Here is a 13,549-nt window from a genome sequence, read left to right as displayed (position 1 = left end):
ATTCAAAATAATTGCGTTAATGGAAAAGAGGGACCCACGTAAAAGACAAGCTTGTAGGAATTGATATGGGCCACTCAATACATCTAACTTACAATAGAATAAAATGTTAAGGACTGGTATACAATTTACAAATTAGGCTTACTCCTTGTGGTGAAGTATCACTAGTCTTCTAAATTGTTGTCTATACATAGGTACACCCATTGTCACACGGCGCCGACATTTCAAATTACCCTATATTTCAGCACATGGAAATGGCTGTTAAATGACCTCCACGGAACTATTAAATTCGAAAATTCCAAACAGCATTTTTCTAAACTCTGATATAGGTTCCCTAGTTATATGACTGTAATTCAGAAAATGGGAACTCGGCCTCCATGTTTATCAAGTACGCGGGCGTCGACTAGTTTTCATGATGGGAAAGACGACAAAACTCAAGATCTATGATGCGAGGGAGCGGAGCGACTTTAAAGGGGGGGGGGGGTTGGGGGATGGGGTGTCCCTCCCCCTCGAACTAGACTAAACATGAAATTTTGTATTTTCAGACCTGAAATTAATCAATTGGTGTGTGTACTTTTGGTGAAATATTTGGAATTTTTCCATCAAAAATGTAAGAAAATTTAATATTCGTGTGAAAAGCTAAATCGCCTCTATCACTAAACAGTTAACTGTCATAGTCCATGGAGGTGGTGTGGGATATTCATAGGGCTGGCGGAACGGGGTGGGGGGAGGCTCGAGACCCCCTGCAACTTTTTCAGTTGCACCATGCAATGAACACTCTAAAAACATCTGCGTCAGTCTGACCCAGGTCTGTTGGAGCCACACTCCGTTCCGGGTCAGAAATGACAAGGGATGGGGTCAGATATGACCCAATTCAGAGTCATGAATTGGATCAGGGTGACCCCATTCCGGGTGTTCATGACCAAATTCCAAGTCATTTTTGACCTGGAACGGAGTGTGACCCCATTTTACGGACCCTTTTCCGGGTCAGCTCTGACCCGGATGTTTTTAGAGTGAACATAGGAATATGTATATAGGATGTCACTACTTTGGCCCCCCCCCCCCCTCCGTTTTTGTTTTTTGTTTTTACCGCGGAAGTGGCACTATAGAAAAAATGAATCCTTGAAGTGTGAAGTGTTTTGTTTTTGTTTTGGTTTGGTTTGGTTTTTTGCCTGTCAGCTGAAAAACCCGCGGAAGTGGAATGTGAAAGATGCGCTGAAGACTTTTTATTTTATTTTTTTGCTTGTTAGCAAAAAACCGAGCGAGAGGGATCCGGTTTCCTAAAATTATGATAATAATATGTTAAAGGGATAGTACAGTATTTGTGGAGATGAGAATTGGGCTTTTAAATTTTTTGTGAGATACCAAGAAAACACTTATAATATAGTACAGAGCATACCATTTTAAGAGGAGTTCAAAGTTTATTTGATAAAAATCGGGTTCGGAATAACTGAAACATCCCAAAACAAAGTAAAACAAAGCGGTCGTCATCACAAAGTGTGGGTCCCACACTTTATGAGAATCGCTCTTTTTGGATATCTCAGCCATTTCAAAACCAATTTTTATCAAATAAACATTGAATTCCTCAAAGAATTACATGCTCTTTCATATTTGATATGAGATTTCTCATTATCTCCCCTAAAACTGTTACAAACCTGAAATTAGGTCTCAACCAGAACTGTACGATCCCTTTAAAACCTTTAATTGGCACTTGCCCTTTCGCCCCCCCCCCCCCCCCCCCCCCCCGATAAAGATAGTGGCGGACATTGCTTGTATTAAGGGCCCTCGACAAATCTGGTATTATAGTGTAGATACATAAATGAATTATTTTACTGGTGGTTTGTAATAATAGACATGAAACAAACATAACCTATACAATAGCTAAGAAAAGTTGAATTCATCATAAAAGAAGAAAAAGAGCGGTGGGCTATTTGGCCCACAGAGGCCTGAGCACAAACTGTGTTGTTTATAAATGTGATCTTTGATACGATACGTGGCATCGGAAATCAAACTTCTCATTTCTTTTTTTATTTTCTGTGATGTTTTGTCGTCCATTTTTGTTTTCCGTGTGTCAAAATTGGCAATTAACTTCAAAGGAGCTATAAAGCTTTTGGCTGCACGCAACGATGCTGTGTCGCGTTATCAAGTATTAAGTCTATTTGAAGATACCATAGGATTCCACGATTTTGAACCACCATGTTCAGAGGATATATTCAGGCGCGCCAAAATGGTTCATGAGACTCGGACTCTCATGGTAGATTGTACATGCATTTACACAGGCCCGTAACTATATGCATGCACAGTATGAGCGTCCGGATACACAGTACGTCAGTATACAACGTGATGAGGGAAGGCCATTTTTACTCGTTCTCAAGTTGTGAAGTGTGACCTGTGAGCAAAATTATCACGACTGTATTGGCAAAGACACGTAATTCCGTGTTTTCCTAGCTGCTACAGAGTTCTCCTCATAATGGCGAACATAGCAGTGGATAAAGATGCGTTTTATCGGCGTATGAAGAGGATTTACGATGAGTGGGAGGTAAGCTACATCATGTTGTTTCCCTATCACTCAGAATGAGCCGCATCAGTTTTACTTATTCAAAAGTCCTCACCATATAGAAAGGGGGCATAGTCATGTCATTATATACATGTACAACATGTTTTCTCATTGATTTGCTGTCTTGTGACTACCAGTTTTATGCGTCTGTCTTAGCAAGTTCAGTGTCCTAATAGGCTTTTGAGACTGGTTGTTAGAGAAGAATTTTCAATTCCACTACCGAAAACATGAGTGCATTTTTTGTGGCTAGACCCAGACCGTAGACGAGAGCTGCACGACTGTACACTGTAGTACACACCACTAGCTAGGTCCTACTACTGTACTAGGTTACCATGCATTTGTATTGTCTCAGTGTATTAATTATAAACTATGACTGAGGCACTGAATATTTCAATTTATGGTCCAAAACATTTCTAGATCTAGACCTACATTTGTAGACAATATTACTTTATTAGTATAAAAATTAATTAGAACAATCTATCATTGGCACATGCACCCTACCCCGGCATCTGCAAGAATCTTAAGGTTAATGGAAGCAGACTACCGACAACAACAAGAAGAAGATGAGTCAATAGTACTAAACAAAATAGGGTCTATAGATCCTAAACTTATGATGTCGAACTTTTGTCAAACTCAGTTCGGGAAACCCACTCACAAGGGGGGCCCCTCCTTATAAGTAACCCGTCCCCCTTGTAAGTAACCCCGTCCCCCTTATAAGTAACCCCCGGGGCACCCCTTATAAGGAGTCTCCACGCTTTTTTGCAATGCAACGCGAAAATGAAAGGACTGCGGCAATTCGCCTGATTATGTCCATAAAGCTTCACAAGTTTCCTAGTTACTCACGAAATTTGAGCAAAATCGGTTAGAGGCATCATATCTAAAATCATGGATTTAAATGCGATGTCAAACGACCCATGCGAATGCTGAAATGCGAGCGATTACTGGCGTGAGTGTCGCCAGGCGCGGCGGCGCGGCAATGCTTGAGTGCAGACGTGGCGACTGAGCATGTACTCAGTCGCCACGTCTGCACTCAAGCATTGCCGCGCCGCCGCGCCTGGCGACACTCACGCCAGTAATCGCTCGCATTTCAGCATTCGCACGGGTAGTTTGACATCGCATTTAAATCCATGATTTTAGATATGATGCCTCAAACCGATTTTGCTCAAATTTCGTGAGTAACTAGGAAACTTGTGAAGCTTTATGGACATAATCAAGCGAATTGCCGCAGTCCTTTCATTTTCGCGTTGCATTGCAAAAAAGCGTGGAGACTCCTTATAAGGGGTGCCCCGGGGGTTACTTATAAGGGGGACGGGGTTACTTATAAGGGGGACGGGTTACTTATAAGGAGGGGCCCCCCTTGTGAGTGGGTTTCCCGAACTGAACTGCTAGACCTACACCTTACATAGAAGGATTTAGAATTTCTTAGGGACCTACACTGAGACAGAGCCAGGTCTCGAGCCTACAAAATTGCTTGATAGACTATGCATTTCAATTCCTAAATTCTGGTCCAGATTCTTCTAATGACGGTAATAGACCCTTTTGGCCTAGTTAGAACTAGACTAGGTCTTTCTAGACAGTAGTAAACCAGACCGTCTAGAGGCCTACAATTTGTGTACCCATGTCGCAAAAGCCATTCAGTAGGCCTACCTTACCACTTCCCGGTATGGTCAACGCAAGTATGAATGATCATCGTGATCACAACTCCACTCAAATCTTTGACTTTGCTATCATCACGTTCCTCCAGTATTCCCGATTGTATTTTTTTTTTCTTTTCACCACCTGACATTAAACTAAAGCTTCAAATTGGAGTTGCAACAAGTTTGCAGCAATGTTCCAATGTATTGTGGTGTGTAGCAACTAGCAAGGAATACTTTTCTTGTCATGTGAAGCAGGTTTGAATGAAATCTGAAGTACAAAGCAAAGATTAATGACTGTGACTTGTTATAAAATTACAAGACTATAACAAAAATGTTTATGTGAGGCCATTAGCATCTCATTTTCTTTTCTCTTTTTTTTTTCTGGGGGGGGGGGGGGTCGTGTTAGATTAAAGGAAGAAAAGGGCATTGAATGTGGGTTTCCTTTAATTTTTATCCTCTTACAGGGGTGGATCCAGGAATTCTGTGAAGGAAGGGCGCCTTTGCAAAATTAAAGGGGGGGGGGGGGCACATGCCTCCTTCAAATTTTTCTTTTTATTTATTTGTTTCATCAAAAAATAAAGGGGGCATACGCCCCCCGCCTGGATCGCCACTGCTCTTATAGCTAGACTTTGTTTGTAAAAAGTTGACACTGCACTGGCTGACTTGCAAAGTTTGCCACTTGTATACAAAGCTGTGACTTTCATACTGTATGCAACCTAAATGTAGAAGTCATGAAGTACAAAACAAATAGGAAAGGAGAAGTATGTAGAGCCTCCAAGACTTCTTTTTGTCCATGAAGTGGGCTCACATTCTATACCTGGAGTAATATCTCATTGAACCCATGATTATTCATGTCCTGCATATATTACAGTAAACATAGCATATTGTATTTTTAACTAAAGGACAAGTCCACCCTCATGGATTGAGTGAATGCAACAATATTAGTAGAACACAGTGAAAGTTTAGGGGAAATCTGAAAATCCGTTCCAAAGTTATGAATTTTTGAAGTATCCGTGCAGTCACTGCTGAATGAGAAGACTACTACAGTGCATGATGTCACATGCGTACAACAATATAATGAAAATAAAAAGAGAATTTCACAAAACTTTACTTTTTGAATAAAGTGCCCATTTCTTTGACTTGCTCCTGATGTATCGTGAGGGTAATATTATTCTCCCTGCCTTCTGAAAGAGAGAAGTCAAGCATTCTTTTGTTATGCAAGAAAAGTGAAAATATGTTGAATTTTCTTTATTCTTTCTTTATATTGTTGTACACATGTGACATCACAAGCTATAGTAGTCTTCTCATCCAGCCATGACTGAGCAGAAACTTCAAAAATTCATAACTTTTAGGGGAAATCTGACAATCCGTTCCAAAGTTATGAATTTTTGAAGTATCCGCGATACTTTATATATACTTTATATCAAAAGCTCTTTGTTATTTTCTTAATAAGATATGGTGTAAGGTGAATTCTTGTTATGTATGAATTTTCTGCTTTGCAGTCTCCAGCAGAGAACAGCAAGCTGAAGTCGACTGATGCCATAGTGACAGCTGTGGGAGTTGATGAGGATGTTGTTTATGCCAAGTCTACCGCTCTTCAGGTGGGTGTCCATATTTCACTATATTCAGAGTGGAATTTTAATACACCAAACATACTGGTACAGGGGAAACTCGGTATAACGAACACTGCTATAACGAGATATCGGTTATTACGAGGAAACTTTCCCGGTCCTCCTTCCACACAAATATATGTAAAATGCTACTCTTATAGCGAGATCGGCTATAACGAAATAACTGCTATAACGAGATAAATTTCGTGATGTCCAAACAAAGAAAAACATAGCCAATCAAACCTGTTATAGCGAGGTAAAGCAAAATGTCTTCGGATAAAGCTTTACTTCGCCTGTGCTATCATGTTCCGAGATTGTAAAGCTCGCTCGACCGATGCGCCAAAAACTGTGTCTTGTACACACATACAGTGTATTTCTTCAGTGCACTCCAGCTAGCACCGCATGTTGTACGTGTCTGTGTGTGTGTGTGCGCACTGGTGTGCACTGATACATGCAGAAAATGTGGTGGGACGGGCGTATGCAGGACATCATCATGACGTTTAGTAGGTGTAAGACAATCTGATGCTGTGAGTGGCTTTCTACTTTTCTACGTAGGGAACTCCCCATCTTCACACACGCAGTCATAATGTACATGAATACAGAATGTGTCACATACACACACAGCATTGTGCAGACCATATTCAAGCTTTCCACACACAACACACGCTTGCCATAACCACATTCCAATCCACAGATGATCGTGACACAATCGCAAGCTATATAAATTTACAAATTCAAACATCTGCAATTAATAAGAAACACATTCTTGATATTGGATTTCATTGGCGAAAAACATTTACCCATAAAGGTGAGTTATGCCCCCACACACATTACCAAGTTATCAGTATTAATTGAAAGATGATGGTAGTCCCACATGTGCAAATTAATGTCTTTATGTTATGCTTTCTTTTATGCCTACTGATATAACGAGATATCGGCTATAACGAGGAAAACGACTCGGTCCCGACCATCTTGTTATATCGAGTTTCCACTGTATGTGGATTCAGTCAATCATGCAGAAAGAGAAGAGAACACATGAGTTTATATAAATATATTGTGAGATTATAAAATGGAATGTCCATTCGCAGTTCTAAATTCTTTGATATAATGTTTTTATGCCTCCACCACGAAGTGGTGCCGGAGGCATTATGTTTTCAGGTTGTCCGTCTGTACGTACGTCCGCTTTCGTTTACGCAATAACTTGAGTAATATTTACTGGAATTTTACCAAACTTGGTCCAAGTATGAAGTATGATGGGGCAATTATTTAATCAGATTTTGGGTGAAGTCGGCTAAAGGTCAAGGTCAAATCATGAAATTGTATCCGATTACGCGATAACTCAAGACTGGATGGAGCAAATTTCACCAAACTTTGTTGGAGGATGATGTATGATGGGACACTTACTTGATGAGTTTTTCAATGAAATCGGACAGAGGTCAAAGGTCAAAGATCAAGGTCAAATCCTAAAATGTATCTGTTTACGTGATAACTCAAAACTGGATGAAGCAGCTTTCACCAAACTTGGTCCAAGGATGATGTATGATGGGACAATTAGTTGAGTAGATTTTAGTGACATTGGCAAGAGGTCAAAGGTCAAAGGGTCGAGGTCAAATGCTACAAATGTTACAATTTCCCCCTTATCAATGCAATGCCCGAAGGTATTTTCTTGAATCTTGGTGTGGACATGTACTACTGCGTAAAGATTCTCCAGAGAGTTTCATGTCCTAAGGTCAAAGGTCAAAAGGTCAAAGGTTAGGTGAAAATGTTGCAATATCACTTTTCTCGCAAATGGTTCAATGTACATACGCATGTACTGTCTGGCAGGGATTATCTAGGGAATTTAGGGGTCATGGGTCAATAGTCAGGGGTCAAAGGTCAAGGTCAACTATTTCCCTCATACACTAGTATATGCAATGCTTGCATTATTAGTTTCAAAACTTAATACTGTATGCATTACCTAATGGAGATTCTCCGGGGAATTTCCAGCCAGAAGGTCAAAGGTCAAATGTTACGGGTCAAAGGCCAGGTTTCAATACCCCCCCCCCCCCCCCCCACAACAACAAAATCTATTTTGTACCGTCATCACACTCTTTCTTCATACCTTGGAAATTACTCAATACATAAACTTCCCCAAAATTCCCCAAATATGTGTACCTGCACTCTTAGAAAATTATAGCAAACCCAGTTCAAGACATTTCTGACAAATCTGTCATTTCAACATTTTGCCAGTTATGTGAAACTGTCATGGATCACACATTGTGAAGACATTGTACTATACGCCTATTGGGAGAATCGTGCATTATGGCGGAGGCGTCAGTCGCCATGGCGACATTTCTAGTTTCATAATGCTTGTGAATGAAATTTTATGTAGCTGCTTGATTTTTTCTTTGACACTCTCATCCTAAGGCCCCCCCCCCCCCCCCCAAAAAAAAAAAGACATACAAGAATTTTGTGGGAAAAGAAAACGAAATTTGGAGGAAGAGAGTCAAGGAAATGCTTTTTCAATTTTGAATTATGATGTCTTTATTCTATCGCTCAAACAGACATGGCTGTTTGGCTATGAGCTCACCGACACCGTCATGGTACTGTGCCAAGAACACATCTACTTCCTGGCCAGCAAGAAGAAAGTGGAGTTCCTGCGCCAGGTCTCATCCAATCAGGAGAAGGAGAACCAGAACGGCGTGCCTGCCATCACGCTTCTCGTCCGGGAGAAGGGTGACTCCAACAAGGCCAACTTCGACAAGCTTGTGGCTGCCATCAAGGGCAGTAGAGAGGTCAGGCAGAGGTCATGCTGGGCAATGTATAGACATAGCTAGACTGGGATTTTAAAGGAAAGTAAATTAAGCAAAAGAAAAATAGTTACCATGGTAAAGGTAGTTCACTCATTTACATGTAGATGTCGTGATGGCGATCCTAGAGGAAGCCAGGTTTTTTCAACTTCATTTAGAATTTTTTGGAGTAACGATGTTGGCTAGAAAGATTGGATTAATGTTAATACTCAACCTCTAGACATCTGGGCTTAGTTCTGTACAGAGTCTTCAGGAATATTAGCATCTTGTAGCGAATGGATGGACATCGAGGAGGATGGATTTAGTATTGATATTCATGTGTGAGTAAGGCTAGCAGAAGCAATGCATCAATTGAAATTACAGATGGGAAAATGAAATTATAAGGGGAAAACATTGTTGTTGAACAATACAGAGTTTACCCATTTGAAAGGCAAGTAAATTGTCGGAGTTAGCACTCTGAGGATACACCAAAGTTAATTGGCATGTGCAGATGCCTGGATGTGTATTTACCAGTCTCTCTTTTTTTTTACCTGGTCTCACAGGGCAGCACTATTGGTACATTCCAGAAGGACAAGTTTCCCGGTGACTTTATGGAGGCATGGAGATCAGCTCTCTCTTCTGGAGGACTGAAACCGGTGAGGATTCTGGTCACAACATGGCGTCTACAAGCAAATTGCCAAGGCTGGGCTTGAGCAGATTTCATTGTGAATTTATCAGTCCAGTGTTTTGTTTTTGATTTTGTTTTCTTTTGTTCTATTTGGTTGTCCGTTGGTTCTTTTGGTGGTGTTGGTGGTGGTTTGTGAAAGATGCTGTTGTTGGTATGTACTAAAGCATTTGTATCATTTGAACAATTGTTTTTGTTTGTTTGTGGACAGAGCTGTCTTCTGTAATGACAAAGTAAAATGTTCCTGCTCTTCATTTCATTTAGTATCCTTTTTTAATGATTGTATCTTCTAGCAGTGTTTTTGTTTTTTTATTTTAATTAGGGCAATTCCACGGTTAGCAACGTTACATTCAAACAAATTTAGATATTTATTTTTGCTACTAAATCACCATTTATTCATTTCAAGTCAAACTCATGATAAAAATATGTTCATCCTTCCCAGGTTTATGATATAAAAAAGAATGAATACAATCCAATAAATATTAGAATTGCTATGGCAACTAAAAGGGCTGGTTAGTAACGTTACGAAAAAAGGACATGACCAAAAAATCAATGTCTTGTAACAAAAAGTGTGCAAAAATTCAAGTTACTTCAAACAAAGTGTTGCATTAATTTCAATTATTGCATCATGACAAATGTTCACGCAAATATTTTTAGCAGTTCGACCAATAATTTATTAGCTAGACCCCCAAAAGCATGGTTAGTAACGTTACATTTGTCCGGAGTAATTCCGCAGGTCATATCACCCTTTTGTAATTGACAAAATGTCACATGACTTCTGGAGTATTTAAGTGTATTCATCTTCTACCCTTTAGCAAAACTTTGAGGAAAAATTTTCAAAGGAACCCACTGTAATTTGCATTTAAGTGAATTCCAGTGTCCCCAGTTCCACATGTACATTTTAAATGATGGTTCCAGATCTCGCCAAATCAACAAATACGAAAAATAAAATCTACTGAATTTGAAAGACCTGAATGATTGGTGAACATTCATGGCATCAGTTGATACCTAGGAGTAAGATAAAGAGGCACATTTCGTTTATCCATGTCATGTCCATCTAACTGCGGAATTGCCCATTAATGTATTCATCATTTCGAACTCTACACTTCATACAGAAATGATGAAAATGCATTTCATAGTAAAATCTGGAGAAATATACCAGTACATGATTTTATACTGTTACAAAAAAGGGCACTGATGTAACAAAATTCTGATAAAACAGAGTGATTTTCCTGGTCCCAAGGAGTTGATGCTCAGAGATTCCACAATACATACCTGTAATTGTGTTTGATGAAAAGTGTGAATCTAATAGAGGGCAATTAACACATTTCCTTACATAGTGGAATAAAATACAAAAGCAAAAAAAAAAAACCTGCAGCTGGATGTTGAGTAGATTTAACTATTCTTTGTCTCACTGACATAATGATATGATGATGTCATAAAAGCACTGAGAAAGCATTTCACCTCACATGCTTGTTAAATCAGGTGGACATCAGCTCAGACTTTGCCAAGATGATGGCTGTGAAGGAGGAGAAGGAGATCAACATGATCAAGAAGGCGTGTCAGGTGACCTGCGACGTCTTCACCAAGAAGCTGAAGGAGGACATCATGGAGATTGTCGATGCTGACAAGGCAAGTCGCAGGAAAGGGAATGGGGCAGGGGATGGGGGAGGGGCGGACTTAAAGGGACTGTACAGTACTGGTTGAGGTGGGGATTCATGTTTTGAACATTCCTAAGTGAGATAATGAGAAACCTCTTATGAAATATGAAAGAGCATGTAACTTTAAAAAGGATTCAACGTTTATTTGATGAAAATTGGTTTTCAAATGCCTGAGATATCCAAAAATGTGATAACAATAAAAGGCGACAGGCCGCGCCTTTTATTAGGATCTCTTTGTTTCACCTTGTTTTTGGATATCTCGGCCATTTCAAAACCGATTTTCATCAAATCAACTTTTGATACCCCTTAGAATTGCATGCTCTTTGACATCTCATAGAGTGGTTTCTGAATATCTCGCAAAACGTTAAAAGCTAAATCCTCACCTCAACCAGAGCGGTACACACCCTTTAATTCAGTTCAGTTTTATTTTCACTCTGACCCAAGTTCCTCAAAATTTAATGGCTGCCCTGATTTGATGAAATATCAGTCCATTTTTTCCCCAGCTGGATGGTATTTTACGACATTCGCTATTGCCCTCACTGAAACAGATTATCCAACGACTTTCCATCTCCCGCTTCACTTCAATGTGGGTTATTTGTAAGTCTGAATCATTGCCAAACAGTACTGTTATGGTGGGAGCCAACAGCATTTAGGTGTGTTTGCAAATGAAGGTGATTCATTGTGTTCTTTCTGAAGTTGGGCTTAAAGAAAAAGTCCACCTTCATAGACATGTGGATTGAGTCCATGTCACATGCATAGAACGATATAAAGAAAATATGAAGAGAATTCCACAACATTTTATTTTGTGAAAAAGTACACATTTCCTCAACTAGTCACTGACATATATTAAGGGTGATATTATTCCCCCTGCCTTTTGAAAGAGGCAAGTCAAGTATTCTTTCATTATGCGAGAAAAGTGAAAATATGTTGAATTTTCTTCATATTTTCTTTATATCCTTTTACACATGTGACGTCACAAGCTTTACTAGTCTTCTTGTCCAGCAGCGACTGAGCAGAAACTTTAAAAATTCGTAACGTTTGAATGGATTTCCAATTTTCCTTTAACACTGATGTGTTTTACTAATATTGCTGCATTCACTCAATCCACATGTCTAAGTAGTTGAACTTGTCCTTTAATGGCTGTCCTGTCGTGTATTTGTCTCCCATGCAATGAGCAGAAGGTGCGACATAACAAACTGGCAGAGAGCCTGGAGCAGGCCCTGGAAGAGAAGAAGTACCTGGGTGGAGTAGACCCCTCTCAGGTGGAGATGTGCTACCCTCCCATCATTCAGAGTGGGGGCAACTACAACCTCAAGTTCAGTGTGGTCAGGTGAGTACATCAATTCTTCAAACAGTGCACTCCCGTTATAACGAACACGGTTACAACGAAATTCCGGTTACAAAAAATTCAGGTTGCAACATTACCCACTCTGTGTTTTTATTGTTTATTCTTTCGGTTAAAACGAAATTCTGATATAACGAAAGAAAACTGCTGGTCCCGAGGACTTCTTTATAATGGGAGTCCACTGTAGCAGTATATCTCGTAGTCTGCCAAGGCAGCGAAAAGTCAACGTGATGATGGTGACCTGTAGGTCTCACCACCTAAGTATGTCAGCCAATATCTGGTGTGCTTTTACCACTTTCCATCGGGATATCTCCCTACTCTTTGCATGAGAAGTGAAATGGGTTCGTATACGTGCGTAGAGTGTAGCTCTCCTGCACATGGAAATGACAGGTTTAAATCTCCAAAGAAAGGGCACTACTGCCAGGCTTGGACTTGAACCTCATGCATGCATGGAAACCTGTGGTCTTGTCTGCACTTGTCTTAACCACTCAGCAGCAACACCTCCCTACAAAGTGGACAGAACTCGGATGATACCATATATGCTGACTTGTCATCACAGTCAGGGACCATACTGCTGAAGGGTTACTTCATTCCAGTTCCATCTGGGAATTCAATAGATTCCTTACATTATCAAGCTGCAGAGAAAATGAAAATACATAAGGGATGACAGACAAGCTTATGCTACCTGTGAGAAGTACATGAGAAAGCATTGTAATTGCTATCCACACTTCACTACCATTTCTTCCTTTTTTTTAACATTATCTAACAAGCTCTTTGCTGCATGCTTTCTTCTTGCCAAATGGAAACGTTTGAACAGTATATCATAATTTTGCCCATTCACTGTTTTGTTTTATTCAACTCGTCTTTATTTCAAATGTGAATGCATAAATGTTTCTACATTGCCTATGTGTTTTCCATCGAGTATTCCTTTACGCATTGGACATTCCTAGCAGTGGCTCAATTGCTATATGTCATCTTTTCACATTGTCCTTTCAGTGACGAACACAAGATGCACTTTGGGGCCATCACTTGCTGCATGGGTGTGAGGTACAAGTCGTATTGCTCCAACATCGTGCGCACCATCCTGGTGGACCCCACCGAGCAGCAGCAGCAGGTGTACCAGCTCCTCCTCGAGGTGGAGGAGGCGATCTTGCAGGGGCTGAAGCCAGGTACGGGGACCACCAGTTTGTGTGTGTGTGTGTGTGTGTGTGTGTTGGGGGGGGGGGGCCCTCTGGGACGGGAATGAATGGAAGGCGGGGCTTGTGCTAGCTTGGTTCTGTGGTCTGGGG

The 13,549-nt window shown here is 40.4% G+C and overlaps 1 protein-coding gene across 1 annotated transcript in view; it reads left to right on the top strand.

Moving 5' to 3' along the window:
- The first annotated feature begins 2,402 nt into the window (after nucleotides 1–2,402).
- LOC139736225 (FACT complex subunit SPT16-like) overlaps nucleotides 2,403–13,549 on the top strand; it is a 28,961-nt gene continuing 17,814 nt past the window's right edge. The window contains exons 1-7 of the mRNA XM_071646958.1: nucleotides 2,403–2,536; nucleotides 5,694–5,792; nucleotides 8,345–8,575; nucleotides 9,133–9,225; nucleotides 10,740–10,886; nucleotides 12,094–12,245; nucleotides 13,257–13,429. Of these exons, the coding sequence (XP_071503059.1) occupies nucleotides 2,468–2,536; nucleotides 5,694–5,792; nucleotides 8,345–8,575; nucleotides 9,133–9,225; nucleotides 10,740–10,886; nucleotides 12,094–12,245; nucleotides 13,257–13,429 (964 nt within the window). The 5' untranslated portion in view covers nucleotides 2,403–2,467. The remainder of the gene's footprint in view (nucleotides 2,537–5,693; nucleotides 5,793–8,344; nucleotides 8,576–9,132; nucleotides 9,226–10,739; nucleotides 10,887–12,093; nucleotides 12,246–13,256; nucleotides 13,430–13,549) is intronic.

Source organism: Diadema antillarum, unplaced genomic scaffold (assembly GCF_040938485.1).
Source record: "Diadema antillarum isolate AM-2024a unplaced genomic scaffold, OU_Dant_1.0 seq00000633_RagTag, whole genome shotgun sequence".
In the NCBI taxonomy this organism is placed as follows: Eukaryota; Metazoa; Echinodermata; class Echinoidea; order Diadematoida; family Diadematidae; genus Diadema; species Diadema antillarum.
This window is presented reverse-complemented; position numbering and strand designations above follow the sequence as displayed.